Source organism: Ascaphus truei, chromosome 17, assembly GCF_040206685.1.
Source record: "Ascaphus truei isolate aAscTru1 chromosome 17, aAscTru1.hap1, whole genome shotgun sequence".
Lineage (NCBI taxonomy): Eukaryota > Metazoa > Chordata > Amphibia > Anura > Ascaphidae > Ascaphus > Ascaphus truei.
This window is the reverse complement of record NC_134499.1, coordinates 9,414,502-9,433,045: the sequence shown is the minus strand read 5'-3', so window position 1 is coordinate 9,433,045 and position 18,544 is coordinate 9,414,502. Positions and strand designations below refer to the sequence as shown.

Sequence of the window (18,544 nt, the reverse complement as noted above, 5' to 3'; positions counted from 1 at the left end):
TCTCTCTGTGTCTCTCCCCATGCTGTGCCTGTGTCTCTCTCTCTGTCTCTCCCCATGCTGTGCCTGTGTCTCTCTCTCTGTCTCTCCCCATGCTGTGCCTGTGTCTCTCTCTGTGTCTCTCCCCATGCTGTGTCTGTGTCTCTCTCTCTGTCTCTCCCCATGCTGTGTCTGTGTCTCTCCCCGTGCTGTGCCTGTGTCTCTCTCTGTGTCTCTCCCCATGCTGTGTCTGTGTCTCTCTGTCTCTCCCCATGCTGTGCCTGTCTCTGTGTCTCTTCCACACCCACCCAACCCCCCCTCCCATTGTGTGAATGAGTGAGTGTGTGTCTGTGTCCCCAATTCTGGACCATACCTGCATGGGTGGGAGACGCCATCTTGAGCCCTAGCAGCAGACACCGGAAGTTCTCACTGACACTTCCGGGTCTCACTGCTGGGGCTCCGCAGCTAAGGCCCGGCCCCTGCTCTCCTCCATGCATTGTCTGCTCTCTGCTGCCCCTCCTGCTCTGATGGACAAAAGCGGGACAGCCACAAAAAAAAAGGAAATTTTACAGAGTGCAGGGCAGCCGGGACAGAGACTAAAAAACCGGGACAGCCATTAAAAAAACGTGACTGTCCCGGCTAAACCGGGACACCTGGTCACCCTATCTAGCAGTGCACTAATTGTATCTAGTGACTGCCTGGTCGCATGATCTTCCCCACAGAACTTTGCATCTGCGGTCCTCTTCTGCTGCACTGACAGCCATTTAGTGAACCCCCGAGCCGAATCTTCACAGATCGATCATAGGAGAATGGATCGATGGGCAACTTAGCCAATTACTTATCACTGTGTGGGTTGTATTGATGCACATATTATAGGGGAGAAGAAAAATAAGATAAAATAAAAATAACTGAATCTTGGACGGCTGCTTTAAAGTATCTATTTAAAGGGGCAATCCCTCCTAGGGCCAAAGTGTAATTACTCTGATTGAGACTGATGCCTCTTTAATCAAAATCTACCACACAGTATTTTTAAATCATTTTTTAAAGTGAGTTTGAAAACATGGTGATCTGAGACCTGGGGGTGGGGGGGGGGGGGGGGCGTTAATTTCCTCTGTCTGCTATTGCAGTCTGTTGGCACAGGCGGAGAAGATCCTTCTCTCCTCTCCTGTTATTGTCTCTCTGATAAGGGCAGGGCGGGATAAGGGTAAATAAAACACTTGGCTGACAAAGACTCAGCGAACCCTAGGAAATGCAATTTGTAATTAATTTCCAAATGTATCTGGTCTGATTAAGCAAAAAAGGCTGAAGAAGGTAAGAGGAGAGAATATCGGCAAGGAAATTGCAGGGAGTAAAGGATTCTGGGGGCCCCGTTCCTCACATTTGTACTGTGGCCAAAAGTATATGGTGGTGGCCCTTACAGAATGTATCGATAAATTGGCTTGTTATTGATCACTCAAAGTTTAAAATTAAATCATTAATGGAACTTAAGTACAAGGAGATGGAAACAAGCCCCCCGGGTGAAATTTGTTGAGAAAAATGTATTTTTTGCATTAATTACATAATTCCTTCTCTATTATATTTACACAGAATAACAGTGCAACATACCAGATCCATAATAAACTTTGTCTTTATTTGCATAAATACGTTCGCGATCCAATAATTAAATAGTGTCATTCCCCCAAAGTACTTGAGCAGGTTTTAATAAATTATAGCTGGTGGACATGAAAAAAATAACATTTCGTAGCCTGCATCTACTTTACGAGGTGGAACAAAACAATATATAAGTGTGCCGGTTCTACATATACAGATTGAACTATGCGACGAGGATAATTGTAACATTACTACACACCGCCCGCTGACTCCACATTCACAGGAAAGTTTGGGCGAGCTGTGGAACAGTAAAGTATGGCCCAGATTTACTAAACGGTTATAGCGCATGTACCTTAACCGTGCAATCCCTCCCTGGACCAGATTGACTTACAGTAAGAGCAGTGACATGTTTAAAAAGTTACGTCTGGGTAATTGCCACCTTTTTTTAACCAAATCTGACGCCCACATGTTACATAATTACACAGTTACATAGTAGAAGAGGTTGAAAATAGACATACAGTACGGCCATCAAGTTTAATATTTTAAATCATTATTTAAAGTTACTCAGCAAACATGGGGAGCTGAGACCTGGGTGGGGGTTTGATCTCCGGCTGCTCCCTTCTGTCTGACGTCACTGTGCGTTCTACAAGAGTTTGCACAGGCAGAGCCCCCTCTCTCCCCCTCTCTCCCCCTCCCCTTATCTTTATTACCTCTCTGATAAGGACAGGGGGATAAGGGGAGAGAAAAACACGTGAGTGATAAACGCTCCCCCATTCAGACGCCCCTAAGAAATGTGCCATTAATTTCACGAAACAATGAAAGCAGCCCAGTATTTTCGGTGAGCATGGTTACATTTGTTCATGGAAGCCAATTAGACGGTTACATTATTTACAAAGGTTGGTATGAGTGCAGCTACATGGCATTGCACCTTTAATGTCCATTCCATGAACATCTCTGATTAGTAAATCTGGTTCTATGGACAGGGCTCTGTAAGAGGTGACTCTAAGTATGTGACTCTTATTGTGCATATATACAATCAATGAGCAGTTATAGGAGCAGTGACGGAATAAATAGACAAAATATAATATATGAATACATACTAACGTGGGCCATAAGGTGTGTGAGTGAGTAAGTGTGTGGACAATCTAAACTTGATTGCGAGTTATGACATAACTTGAAATCACTTTATGTCCTGCAAATATTCAAATATTTGGTAAATATTAATGTCAAGCAAAACCCTTCAGTTTACTAACTTTGTCAGTTCTGTCTTCATTGGACTCTTGTCTTGGACAAAACTGTCTCTTTCCCACTTTTAGCACGGAAAACTGCAAAGGTGCCATACAAGTTGTGGACACAGCTATATTATCTCCACCCCCCTCCCACCCCCTCCCCCCCAGCACATGGAACTGCAGAACAACCTGCACAATTCCCATATACACAATTCCTTCCATTTTTCTTGTTACATCTTAACGACATACTTCCCTGCCCAAAACGGCAGCTTTCCATTATGGAGAAATGTTGATGTACAAATCATTTTGGCCGGGCTTTTTAATAATGCCTATAATTGTGTTACTGGCCCCTCTGACAGAGACTAAAAGCAACTGCAGAAGGGGTTTATGCCCCACTAATACATACAGTATCTGGTTATTACATTCAGTCTTACAAAGCTATACAAACATTGCAATTCAAGTAGTACTGTATATACATTAGTTATTTGAAATAGTAGAGAAGGTTTTATACAGTATGGATAAGTGCTTGTACATTTTTGGAATTACAATGTATGTATCTAGGTAACACTTGGTCCCTAAAGGGTCAAAGGTTCTGCCACCCAGTAGCCTTTTATCCAATCTCTAACGCCACCATCCTGCAGTTCTAAGTTTACCCCTTTGAGGGTCAAACTGTGGAGGTCATTGTCATCTATTGAGTGACCGTCTTGGTTGTGAGTTACCACTTTTGATCCTAGCCTGCTAGTGACTGTTGATTCACTTAGCAATAATAACCAGCCGTAGCGGAAATATCGCAGATGTTATCATGAGGAGGCGGGCGAAACTGTCACCACCCGTTTCCCGAAATCTCCTGTTCCGTCGACGGGTTGTTCTAGTATCAATCCAAAAATAAATTTGCCCATCTTTAGTTATCCTCTGTCTGCTCAGATACCGATATGCCACAGGCAATAGGGTGGACAATGCGTATCTTTCTGCGTATCTTTCCCAACTAAGGAAAAGGCACAAAGTGACGGGACCGTTTTGGGTAGTTGATCCCTCCAGTGAGGGGGATAAATATACGTCCGAGTTCACTCTTTGTAGGCCTAAGAAGCATGTCATTGTTCCGCTGCTGTCTTTCTTAACTGCTGACAGATCTCATCCAAGACATCAACACAGGCCTCAATGGTCTCAACCAGTCTTTGGACTTTAGCCCTCAACACGGCCTGGCTGACCTTGGTGGCTTCCTCTGAATACTGAGGTACGAGGAATTCATGAGCACCAAAAAGCACCATGAGGCAGACTGGACGGTCCATGGAGACAGAACATCCCAACACATCGTACAGATCCTGTCCCATGATGCTTTGCTTGCGCCGCATAACCTGCAGGAATCCCAGAATCTCTTTGAGCTGCTGACGGCAGTCACCGGCGATCTCCTGGACCCGTCGGAGTTCCTTGGAGTTGCAGAAGGCCAAGGAAAGGTCGGAGGTCAAGTTGGCAGCTCCACCAGTTGCCGCCACTACTATGCCCACAGTGGAAGCCAAAAGTGATGCCCCCAGTGTGATGGGGCTGAGGGACAAACCCAAGATGGCTGTCAGGGCACCAGCTACACCCAGGCAGTTCCCCGTCACGTTGGCCACTGTGCTGACCTTCCGTAATTTTCCCATTCGTTTGGCAATTGTGCGTAGTCGTGTCACATGGCACAGCAGATGGCGTCTCCTCTCCATAAGGTAGTGGAGAGACTGGCAGTCTTGAGGAAAGAGGTGAGAGAGGAAGGATGCTTCACCCATAGTCTGTGAACCAGAAATACAGATGAGTTAACAACATATTAATCAACACGATATTCCTACACATTCCTGCTAAATCCCATTAATAAATGAATCTCAGACAATATTATACTGTGATTTTTATGGAAAAATAAGGGAATGCTTTATTTTGCATTTTGACGTACTTAAGAGTAATAATTTACTGTTAGCATCTCCATTAAATGTGTTAGTGATGCATTGTCTTAGCTAAGAGGTTTATGCCAGTTCCGGGGTGCCAGATTGTTTTAATGCAGTAGAAAGGGAACAAAATGAAACCCAAAGATATTGACAAATCCAAATAAAATGTGTGTACTTTGTACCCCTCTCTAAACCCTCCTTTTCACACTCTCTTAAAATCCCTCATGGGTGGGACAAAGATGGGGTAGTCGCTTCATTTTGGATCACAGCATCTTCATGATGAAGGCGGGATCACAGTGGGATATCCCACATCGGAGGTCAGTGAATCACCCCCAATGTATGAAATGACTTTGTCCTGTGTGCATCAGCCTGTGGTTTGGGGAATGGCAGCAGCAGGAGATCGGAGGGAGGAGATACATTTTGTATGTACAGCGCCACGTACATAGGGTCGCCAGGAGGCTTCTTCAAAAATACTGGACACAATGGTGAAAGGTGCGACACACCCCTCTCACCACTCCATGCTGTTTTCTCCTCTCCTTGGCCCCACCTCAAGGCTCCTGACAGCACCCCCTGATTGGCTGCATTACCCAGCAGCAGCCAATCAGGATGGAGGAAGCTGCCCAGCCCCCTAACAACAGCCCTGCACTCTCCCTGCTTGGGGAAATCCAGCAGAATCCTTCAGCCAGGGATTCTGGGTAATGATACGCAAATGAGCACACAGTGTCACTTTTTGCTTCTTATCCATTTTAACATGGATCCCTGCAAGCTAACGTCTGCCGCATTACACGGCTTTTCAGCACAGCCTGGGTTATAGAATATGTCATTTTATTTAAACAAATTGGAATTGAAAATATGGACATTGCTGTTAATCCCCTTGAACCCCGGTGTACTGCCTGCGCGTCCGTTTCAGCCCTTGTAATACCACATGGTCCTGCAATAGATTCCCAAGTTAAGGAGCTCAAACGCATGGAACGTTCTGTAAAGCTGCCGGAAGATGAACACTTCTGAAGATTGATGCGCTTTGATTTTCTTTGTTTTTTTTTAATTGTTAAAACAGAGCGATCTCCTTTTTTTGGGAAGACCGATTCTTTAAATAACTACTGTACATTAGGAAGGAAGGAAGCTGCACACACACACACACACACACACACACACACAATCCTCAGTGCTTTCAAGTAGATATTTATAACATACGTTGATTTCTTATTTTAGACCAAAAGTAAAAAAAAAAAAAAAGGGAAACGCAGAGTATTTTTAGGGGAAACGGATCCCTTGGCGTTGTACTCTTTCATGTTTAAATGGAAGTGAAATGTTGAATGTCGTTATGTGAGAACGGTGAGGTCACAGGAAGGACGATTTCAAAGGGAAGGTTTCATGTATAATAAACCAAAGGGTTTCGGCTAGGTCACTTTCAAGTGAACTGGGACCTTTTTAATAGTCATTTTTAGCAGTGGGCGTCAGAAATGGATTTTCAATGAGACTCGCTGGTATGGAGTCGGTCTCACTGATTTGGAGCCGGTCTCACTGATTTGGAGCCGGTCTCACTGATTTGGAGCCGGTCTCACTGATTTGGAGCCGGTCTCACTGATTTGGAGCCGGTCTCACTGATTTGGAGTCGGTCTCACAGATTTGGAGTCGGTCTCACTGATTTGGAGCCGGTCTCACTGATTTGGAGCCGGTCTCACTGATTTGGAGCCGGTCTCACTGATTTTTAGCATGTGACCTTATGGAGTGGAACCTCATCGATAATATCAGTACTTTTCTGTTACAATGCAGGTTAGAACTTCCAACAGAGTCGGAACCAGGGGGAGGAGTGGGGGGTACGTAGGGCAGCACAAGGGGGCGCGGGGCGGGCGGATGAGGGAGCCGGATGGCACTGACGGTGGAGGAGGGAGTTGGAGGGCGCGCCCCAGCGGTCCAACCCACATGTCCGTTACAACTTCCAGTGTCTACCCGGTGGGGCTGAGAGAGAGAGGATGAGGGGAAAGTGAGAGAGACTGGGGGGCATAAGAGGGGTCAGAGAGAATGGCGAGAATGAGGAAGGCGAGAGAGAATGGGGGGGGGGGATGAGGGAAGCTGAGAGATGTGTGTGTGTGTGTGTGTATTTGTAGGTATCTATGTGTATGTATGTATTTATGTATGTGTATGTATATACGTGTGTATTTATGTATGTGTATGTATGTATATACGCGTGTATGTGTGTATGTATATACACGCGTGTGTGTGTGTGTGTGTAGGTATATATGTGTATGTATATACGCATGTATGTGTGTATTTATGTATGTGTATGTATATACGTGTGTATTTATGTATGTGTATGTATGTATATACGTGTGTATGTGTGTATGTATATACACGCGTATGTGTGTGTGTGTGTGTGTGTAGGTATATATGTGTATGTATATACGCATGTATGTGTGTATTTATTTATGTGTATGTATATACGCGTGTATTTATGTGTGTGTATGTATGTATATACGCGTGTATGTGTGTATTTATGTGTGTGTATGTATGTATATACGCGTGTATGTGTGTATTTATGTTTGTATGTATATACGCGTGTATGTGTGTGTGTGTATTTATGTATGTGTATGTATATACGTGTGTATTTATGTATGTGTATGTATATGCGTGTGTATGTGTGTATGTATATATGTGTGTATGTATATACATGTGTATGTGTGTATTTATGTGTATGTATCTACGCGTGTATGTATCTATGCGTGTATGTGTGTATGTATATACGTGTGTATATGTGTATGTATATACTGTACGCGTGTACGTGTGTATTTATGTATGTGTATGCATATACGCGTGTATGTGTATGTATATAAGTGTGTATATGTGTATGTATATACACGTGTATGTGTGTATTTATGTATGTGTATGTATATACGTGTGTATGTGTGTATGTATATACGCGTGTACGTGTGTATGTGCGTATTTATGTATGTCTATGTACTGTATATACACGTGTATGTGTATGTATATAAGTGTGTGTATGTGTATGTATATACGCGTGTATGTGTGTATTTATGTATGTGTATGTATATACGCATGTATGTGTGTATGTATATACGCGTGCATGTGCGTATTTATGTATGTGTATGTACTGTATATACGCGTGTATGTGTATGTATATAAGTGTGTATATGTGTATGTATATACACGTGTATGTGTGTATTTATGTATGTGTATGTATATACGTGTGTATTTATGTATGTGTATGTATAGACGTGTGTATGTGCGTATTTATGTATGTGTATGTACTGTATATACGCGTGTACGTGTGTATGTGCGTATTTATGTATGTGTATGTACTGTATATACGCGTGTATGTATATACACATATATACCTAGACAATTACAAAAGTAAGATGAAATCAGAACATTTGTCGGAGCGACGTGGAGAAGGGAGGTCTGTAACTGCAGCACCTGGAGGGTCACGGGGCGGCTTCATCCAGCTGTGGGGAGACACGGGATGGAGATTATATATACACACCTGCACACGCACACGTATGGAAGTGACACACTCGCGCTGCCAGCACACATGTCCTGTAGTTTGTAGATTTCAGTAGGGGTTAAGCACCTGTTAGAAACTTGAAGCTCTGAAGGGATTTCTCAGGGCGAGCTCATGGTTGTGGCGCCACCGCACGCACACGCAGGGCTAGCGATGTGTGCACAGGCTGCAGGAGATTGGGGGGGCATGGCGAACGCGTTACGGATGCGACACAGGGAGCTGGTTCGCCCTCATTGGCTGAACCAGTTCACGTGACAATGACGTCACGTGACTGCAGTGCGAAATTTCAGATTCAGTTTTCTCGGCAAAGTGTAGCAGCGTCGACGCGCGCAGCGCCGCGGGCTCTCGAGGAACTACCATAAACAATCAGGTAAGAGTCCCGAAAGTGCGCGCGGACGCAAGCGCGTGCGCATAGCAACGCCGCCACCATGAGCACGCCCTAAGACATCTGTGGGGGGGGGGGGGGGGTGGAATTAACACAGCCAAGTGATAAGGGAGTGACCGTAGGAGAGAGGGTGACCGGCGGGTGGACATTCATTTTAATGGATAAAGGCTGATTTTTATCATTCTGAGTCCATTAAAGTCTGAGACGCTGATGCTAAAAATCCGAGTCAGTGAGACCCACAAGAAGATCAGCAAGAGCCGACGCGGCTGATATATTTAACGCACGTTTGGGTGGAAGTAAAGGAATTTAATGATCAAACACTACAAAATCTTCCTATGCCAATAACTGTCGTGGCCGGCACCATAATTGTACAGAACAGAACATACACTAAGGACAATTTCCTCCCGGGCTTAAAGAGAGAAATCCTGTTTAATTCTGTATTTCTTACACCCAGATCCCTTCCTTCCTATTACACAATACCCTTATACAGAGAGAGCTTCTCAGTATCACTAGCATAGCTGTGTAACTCAGGCAGGGTAACGTATAAATATACATGGACTCACTGATATAGATTCCAGAAGAGACAAAGAGACAAAGCTGTATAGTTATTAAAGATAAAACATTGATTCCAACTTTTTTCCCCAAAAAATACTAACTCCACAAACAAGTATTTTTTGCCCTTCAGTATATAGCAATGTGTTAACATTTTTGCAGCTGTAAGAAGCTTGTTAGTGAAGTTTCAGTTTGCATCGGCTGAAATCGGAGTTTTGCAGTATCTGAGTGCCCCGATGGGCACTATTGCATTTTATTGTTATTGTTTGTTCTTGTACAGTATAGCGCTGCTAGTTTTACGTAGCGCTTTACAGAGACATTTTGCAGGCACAGGTCCCTGCCCCATGGAGCTTACAATCTATGTTTTGGTGCCTGAGGCACAGGGAGATAAAGTGACTTGCCCAAGGTCACAAGGAGCTGACACCGGGAATTGAACCAGGCTCCCCTGCTTCAAACTCAGCGCCAGTCAGTGTCGTTACTCACTGAGCCACTCCTTTGCGAATAACCCATGTAAGATGACAATGACTCTCTTATTGGCATCTTAATACCCAACCTGCCTTCGTACTGTACATACACCTCTATGTAATGAAATAATTGCTGGCCAATGTCTTCTGGCTTCAAAACAGGCCACGGTGACGCAGAAGCAGTCCCAGAATTATCACACACAAATCCTGTGCAAAACAAGGATATTTTTATGTTGAATCTGCCCATTCTTGCTCCAGTTTTGCAGCTGGGAGCCCTTTTTTCCTCTCTAAATAACCCCCACACAGTAATATAGAGACAGTTACCAATACAATCCTTCCCGCACATCTGTGACAGGGGAATCTCTTTATCTGTGATATGATACAAACTTCCAAACATATCGCAGAGAGAGTGCCGGAGGGGAAGCATATCCCAGAGAGAGAGAAGAGCTAGAATAAGAAGTCAGTCTCTGACCCCGGTGGGTGGCAGGCGACGGGGTAAATGTGAGGAAGTACTCCTTTATGGAAAGGGTACTAGATTCATGGCACAGCCTCCCAGGAGAGGTGGTACGGGCGAGTAGAGTAAGGGAATTAACACATGCTTGGGACAGACATACGGCTAAATCCTAAACAAGAAAGAAAGCGAACACTCTGAGGTTTTACAGCAGACACGCTCCGCTAAGTGTCTCTTATCTGCCGTCACAGTCTGTGTTTTATATCGCTGTTTCGTTTTCTCCCCAGTAAACGTTCCCCCACGTCCCGTCACACAGAACTCACTGGGAGGCCACCCTGGCCAATAACCCCATTAGCCCCCCAATGGCATCTAATAAATGCAACAACTTACCCCCTCTCTGTGATCGCTGAAGGTTGCAACCCGTGTGACTCGCCCCCGTGGATGACAGTTCCCAAATAGTCGAGCGTCAGTATTTATAGCCCTGAAAGATCCCTGGAGTACTCCGATGACATCAGCCCCGGTACCCAGTCATTTCCTAATGTCCTGCGTCCCTCTTTTGTTCAGTTACGAGAGGGTCAGGAAATGACATGAGAGCACAGAGGCGGACGGCCCAGCACAGTGGGACTCACACGTTGTACTTTGTGCAGTTACGGTCAAGAACATTTTGTTTATGCTCCCGTCGTTATGCTAGAGAATGCTCCCCACTGCGAGTACTAAGTAACACATTCCTCCCCCCTGTAGTATCTTCTAGAGATGAATGTCCGGCGTCCCATTCATTACCGTAGCTTACTCTGTGGCTTAAAAAAGGTTTGTTTGATTGGGAAAAAAAAGATCTGCATTTAATAATCATTAGGGCAACACGTTTTTGGACTGTATTCTAGAAGGCTTTGTGTAACGATGAATATTAATTGGTTGATATTAATAGGATACTAATAACTAGGAACAAATATTTGAGTAATATTTATTGTGTCTTTTTTTTTTCTTTAAAAGATGCAATGTAAGTTTGAAAAGAAATAAAAGTTTTGGTATATGGGAGGTAAAATGTAACAAAGTTTTAGTCCTTAATTGAGGCATATCCCTTTTTAAGGGCACTCACTTTAAGTACACTCGCGAGTAAGGACATATTTTCAATAGCCCCATACCCCTGTGTCCGTACACTCGCCTTGTGAGTACGGACACTTATTCTGCCCTACAGACCGCCGTAGAAGTGACGCGCTGATTCCCATCGCCCAATAGGCAAACGGCAACTCGCGCATGCGTCTGTCAGCACGTCCTGAGCAGCAATACCGGCTCCCTACCTGTACCGAAGCATCGATAAGTGGGGAAAGGTCGTGCTTCACTTTAAGTACATTCTCGCTTTACATACATGCTCTGGACCCATTGCGTACGTTAATGTGGGGTATGCCTGTATATATGCGTACGTTAATGCGGGGTATGCCTGTATATATGCGTACGTTAATGTGGGGTATGCCTGTATATATGCGTACGTTAATGCGGGGTATGCCTGTATATATGCGTACGTTAATGCGGGGTATGCCTGTATATATGCGTACGTTAATGCGGGGTATGCCTGTATATATGCGTACGTTAATGCGGGGTATGTATGTATATATGCGTACGTTACTGCGGGGTATGCCTGTATATATGCGTACGTTAATGCGGGGTATGCCTGTATATATGCGTACGTTACTGCGGGGTATGCCTGTATATATGCGTACGTTAATGCGGGGTATGCCTGTATATATGCGTACGTTAATGCGGGGTATGCCTGTATATATGCGTACGTTAATGCGGGGTATGCCTGTATATATGCGTACGTTAATGCGGGGTATGCCTGTATATATGCGTACGTTAATGCGGGGTATGCCTGTATATATGCGTACGTTAATGCGGGGTATGCCTGTATATATGCGTACGTTAATGCGGGGTATGCCTGTATATATGCGTACGTTAATGTGGGGTATGCCTGTATATATGCGTACGTTAATGCGGGGTATGCCTGTATATATGCGTACGTTAATGCGGGGTATGCCTGTATATGTCCTGTTAACATTGCATTTTATCCGCTGTTTATTTTATAAGTGTAGCCAGGTCTCCCTCTTACCTTCAGGCTGCAGACCACATGTTGCCAGGCAACCAATAGGGCTGCTAGAATCTCCTGAGGGGAGATTGGAACGTTAGTTGAGCTGACAGTTAGGACTGTTAGGGCAGTTAGGGCAGTTAGTGAGTTGGAAGCTGGACACTGAAGGGGTAGGGTGTGAATGTGCAGGTGCCTGTGGCATCTGCACTAGGCCAGAGACCCCTGATAGGCCCCAGCTAGGCCCAACTCCCCTCAGTTTGTGGCTGCTACATGGACAGGCCCATAGATAGGGATACTGCCCCTGCAGCTTGTAGTGAAGGACTCAGCCAGGACACAGCGGCAGGGCCATCTTAACAACATTAGGGGCCCCCGGGCAAAGCAGTGCACGGGGCCCGGCCTACACTGTCGCTCCCAGCCTCCCACGCGCTCACTAGCAGCAGCAGGCACCGGAAGTGCTGCACTGCTAGGCTGCGAGCGGTTGTGACGCGAGCCGGGGTGCCGGGCGGACGGAGAGCGAGCGGAGCCGGGGTGCCGGGGGCGGGGGAGAGCGAGCGGACCCGGGGTGCCGGGGGCGGGGGAGAGCGAGCGGAGCCGGGGTTCCACTTCCGGGCCGGGGTGAGCGAGCGGTGCCGGGCGGGGGGAGAGCGAGCCCTCCTAGCTAGACTAAGATGGGAGATTTTACATTTTTAGCATTGGTGGGTAGGGTTGCCAGGTGGCTTGTCCAAAAATTCTGAACACAATGATTAAAGATGTGACGCCCCCAATACATATATATATAAATAAAAAAACACGCTCCCGAATACATATAAAATATAGCCCCACCACACCCATATATATAAAATATCCCCCCACTGCCCCATATATATAAAATATACCCCCACCTCCCCAATACATATAAATATACCCCCACCTCCCCAATACATATAAATATACCCCCACCTCCCCAATACATATAAATATACCCCCACCTCCCCAATACATATAAATATACCCCCACCTCCCCAATACATATAAAATATACCCCCACCTCCCCAATACATATAAATATACCCCCACCTCCCCAATACATACAAATATACCCCCACCTCCCCAATACATATAAATATACCCCCACCTCCCCAATACATATAAATATACCCCCACCTCCCCAATACATATAAATATACCCCCACCTCCCCAATACATATAAATATACCCCCACCTCCCCAATACATATAAATATACCCAAACCTCCCAAATACATATAAAATATACCCCCACCTCCCCAATAAATATAAAATATACCCCCACCACCCAAATACATATAAAATATACCCCCACCTCCCCAATACATATAAAATATACCCCCACCTCTCCAATACATATAAAATATCCCCCCACCTCCCCAATACATATAAAATATACCTCCACCTCCCCAATACATATAAAATATACCCCCACCTCCCCAATACATATAAAATATACCCCCACCTCTCCAATACATATAAAATATACCCCCACCTCCCCAATACATATAAAATATCCCCCCACCGCCCCATATATATAAAATATACCACCACCACCCCAATACATATAAAATATCCCCCACCTCCCCAATACATATAAATATACCCCCACCTCCCCAATACATATAAATATACCCAAACCTCCCAAATACATATAAAATATACCCCCACCTCCCCAATAAATATAAAATATACCCCCACCACCCAAATACATATAAAATATACCCCCACCTCCCCAATACATATAAATATACCCCCACCTCCCCAATACATATAAATATACCCCCACCTCCCCAATACATATAAATATACCCCCACCTCCCCAATACATATAAATATACCCCCACCTCCCCAATACATATAAATATACCCCCACCTCCCCAATACATATAAATATACCCCCACCTCCCCAATACATATAAATATACCCCCACCTCCCCAATACATATAAAATATACCCCACCTCCCCAATACATATAAAATATACCCCCACCTCCCCAATACATATAAATATACCCCCACCTCCCCAATACATATAAATATACCCAAACCTCCCAAATACATATAAAATATACCCCCACCTCCCCAATAAATATAAAATATACCCCCACCACCCAAATACATATAAAATATACCCCCACCTCCCCAATACATATAAAATATACCCCCACCTCTCCAATACATATAAAATATCCCCCCACCTCCCCAATACATATAAAATATACCTCCACCTCCCCAATACATATAAAATATACCCCCACCTCCCCAATACATATAAAATATACCCCCACCTCTCCAATACATATAAAATATACCCCCACCTCCCCAATACATATAAAATATACCCCCACCTCCCCAATACATTTAAAATATCCCCCCACCTCCCCAATACATATAACATATACCCCCACCTCCCCAATACATATAAATATACCCCCACCACCCAATACATATAAAATATACCCCCACCTCCCCAATACATTTAAAATATACCCCCACCTCCCCAATACATATAAAATATACCCCCACCTCCCCAATACATATAAAATATACCCCCACCTCCCCAATACATATAAAATATACCCCACCTACCCAATACATATAAAATATACCCCCACCTCCCCAATTCATATAAAATATACCCCCACCTCCCCAATACATATAAAATATACCCCACCTCCCCAATACATATAAAATATACCCCCACCTCCCCAATACATATAAATATACCCCCACCTCCCCAATACATATAAATATACCCAAACCTCCCAAATACATATAAAATATACCCCCACCTCCCCAATAAATATAAAATATACCCCCACCACCCAAATACATATAAAATATACCCCCACCTCCCCAATACATATAAATATACCCCCACCTCCCCAATACATATAAATATACCCCCACCTCCCCAATACATATAAATATACCCCCACCTCCCCAATACATATAAATATACCCCCACCTCCCCAATACATATAAATATACCCCCACCTCCCCAATACATATAAAATATACCCCACCTCCCCAATACATATAAAATATACCCCCACCTCCCCAATACATATAAATATACCCCCACCTCCCCAATACATATAAATATACCCAAACCTCCCAAATACATATAAAATATACCCCCACCTCCCCAATAAATATAAAATATACCCCCACCTCCCCAATACATATAAAATATACCCCCACCTCTCCAATACATATAAAATATCCCCCCACCTCCCCAATACATATAAAATATACCTCCACCTCCCCAATACATATAAAATATACCCCCACCTCCCCAATACATATAAAATATACCCCCACCTCTCCAATACATATAAAATATACCTCCACCTCCCCAATACATATAAAATATACCTCCACCTCCCCAATACATTTAAAATATCCCCCCACCTCCCCAATACATATAACATATACCCCATCTCCCCAATACATATAAATATACCCCCACCACCCAATACATATAAAATATACCCCCACCTCCCCAATACATTTAAAATATACCCCCACCTCCCCAATACTTATAAAATATACCCCACTTCCCCAATACATATAAAATATACCCCCACCTCCCCAATACATATAAAATATACCCCCACCTCCCCAATACATATAAAATATACCCCCACCTCCCCAATACATATAAAATATACCCCCACCTCCCCAATACATATAAAATATACCCCCACCTACACAATACATATAAAATATACCCCCACCTCCCCAATTCATATAAAATATACCCCCACCTCCCCAATTCATATAAAATATCCCCCCACCTCCCCAATACATATAAAATATACCCCCACCTCCCCAATACATATAAAATATACCTCCACCTCACCAATACATATAAAATATACCCCCACCTCCCCAATTCATATAAAATATACCCCCACCTCCCCAATTCATATAAAATATACCCCCACCTCCCCAATACATATAAAATATACCCCCACCTCCCCAATACATATAAAATATACCCCCACCTCCCCAATACATATAAAATATACCCCCACCTCCCCAATACATTTAAAATATACCCCCACCTCCCCAATTCATATAAAATATACCCCCACCTCCCCAATTCATATAAAATATCCCCCCACCTCCCCAATACATATTAAATATACCCCCACCACCTGTATACATATTAAATATACCCCCACCTTCCCAATACATATAAATATACCCCCACCACTTGTATACATATTAAATATACCCCCACCACCTGTATACATATTAAATATACCACCACCTCCCCAATACATATAAAATATACCCCCACCACCTGTATACATATTAAATATACCCCCACCACCTGTATACATATTAAATATACCCCCACCTCCCCCCACATTGTACTTTACCTATCTCCTGCAGGACACAGACAGATTGGCTGTTCTCTACTCCAATCAGGGACAGCACACCGGTCCTCCTTGCTCTGCCCAGCCACCATCCCGGCCCTCCCTCTCTGCCTCCGCCCGCCCTCTCAGCACTTAGCGCTCGCCCGCCCTCGCCACTGACCATGCCTGTCCTCACGCTGCCACTGACCATGCCTGTCTTCGCCACTGACCATGCCAGCCCTCACGCTGCCACTGACCATGCCTGTCCTCACGCTGCCACTGACCATGCCAGCCCTCACGCTGCCACTGCCGCAACAATTTTATACCGGAGGACAGGCAGCGGAATTACCGGCCTGTCCGGGTGAAAACCGGACACCTGGCAACCCTATGGTGGGCACGCATGGGCCGGGCGCGTGGGGCCCCCCTCTGCTGTGGGGCCCCCGGTCAACTGCCCAGCGTGCCCATATGTTAAGACGGCCCTGGACAGCGGCATCCTGGCCCTTGTTGGTCTGGGACCAGACCATCCCACGGAGGAGACTATGCTTGAGGTGGATACCCCATGCGGGGACCACCCCAGGCGGAGGCGGAAGCGCCGGAGTCGCGGACCATCGTTGGGTTCGTGTACCCCACCGCAGGACACAGCGCGCTGAGGTGTAGACGCACCCGGCAGGAACCCCACGCACAAGTGCACCAACACATACTATAGTGGCGGCACTGACCACATATAAGGGTGAGGGGTTATAGCTTTGTGGACACCAGGGAGGTTGGGTGCCCGAGGGCCCCATCAGGTACTGTGGGGACTGGACAGGAGTGTGGGACTCTTGGCGGGTGGTTATGGCTGTACGAGGCCTGGCGGGTAGGCTGTAACCAGTAGCCATGCTTTCCTCCTGCTGTAAAGCTGTTATTTTATGTTTTACCCAGTGTGTGTGGATATTGTATAAGTATATATACTGTATATAGGTCCTGTAACGGGTAATTCCACACAGTAGAATCCGTTACAGGTGGAGGCGCTGAAGAACACCGTACCAGTATACACCCCAGGCTACCTGCAGCGGAGGCTCAGACCACTTGTGAGCCACAGGTATTGAACCACACACACCGTAGCCACACATTTTCCAAGGGGGGGGGGGGGGAAGTGCGCTACATTTGGATGCGCTTCTGAGATTCTCAGACCTGGGTTGCCTTATGCCAGGGGGGCGCAAACTTTTTTCCCTGCGCCCCCCTACCGGCGGTCCCCTCACTCCCACGCCTCCTAACCCCCACTCACCTGTGCTCCGGCGTCATGACGTCACGTTGCCATAGCAACGTGACGTCACATGACCTCGCGGCGTCATTTTGCCGCCGCGTTGCCATGGCGACGCAGGAAGGAAGCCGCCGGAGCCTAGGTAAGTGAAGGTTTACAGAGGCCCTGCAGCTCCCCCGGCACTTAATTTAAGTGCCTTCGGGAAGCGCGAGGGGCCTCTGTAAACCCCGCCCACCCCCCCCCGCCGGCAGTCTCGCGCCCCCCCTGGCGGTCCCGCCCCCCAGTTTTCGCACCGCTGCCTTATGCAGCAGTTAAATTACTGAGACCTGAACTCCATGTTTGTACCATCTAAACAAGAGGTCCGCGCCTGGGCATTGGGACTGCACATGCAGTGGGAGATATACCCAGCACTACCCCTGCGCACAAACTTTTCCAATACCTCCGCCAACTCCCTGGTCTAGCCAAAGCACGGGTTTTGGGGAGCAAGTATGACACTACGCACCGGCAACCATATTTCTAGTGGTTGCCGACCATGACCTATGTGAAGAAGGGGCTCCAAAGGCTCTGTATTTACTAGACGCTCCAGCCACGGGCTGCCTAGTGATATACCCAGCTCTGGCCACCCTACCCTTGACCTCTACTCCCGGACCCGTCGCTGGGGTACCCTACCGGGCCGAGCTCTTAAGTACCTCTTATACCCCGTGTAGGAGCAATACTTCAGTAGTAAGTTCACACATACCCTGGGTGGCATTTACTTCCAGTG

At 45.7% G+C, this 18,544-nt stretch overlaps 1 protein-coding gene across 3 annotated transcripts in view; it reads right to left on the bottom strand.

The window, feature by feature from the left end:
- Positions 1-2,962: 2,962 nt before the first annotated feature.
- Positions 2,963-18,544, bottom strand: part of APOLD1 (apolipoprotein L domain containing 1) — a 46,023-nt gene continuing 30,441 nt past the window's right edge. The window contains exons 1-3 of one of the 3 annotated variants that reach the window (XM_075575061.1): positions 10,474-10,620; positions 8,068-8,175; positions 2,963-4,561 (exon numbers count right to left, since the gene is read on the bottom strand). In XM_075575061.1, coding sequence (XP_075431176.1) covers positions 3,887-4,558 — 672 coding nt within the window. In that variant the 5' untranslated portion in view covers positions 4,559-4,561; positions 8,068-8,175; positions 10,474-10,620 and the 3' untranslated portion in view covers positions 2,963-3,886. Of the gene's footprint in view, positions 4,562-8,067; positions 8,176-10,473; positions 10,621-18,544 lie in introns of those variants that run through there. The other 2 variants (XM_075575060.1, XM_075575062.1) reach the window with 2 other exon arrangements.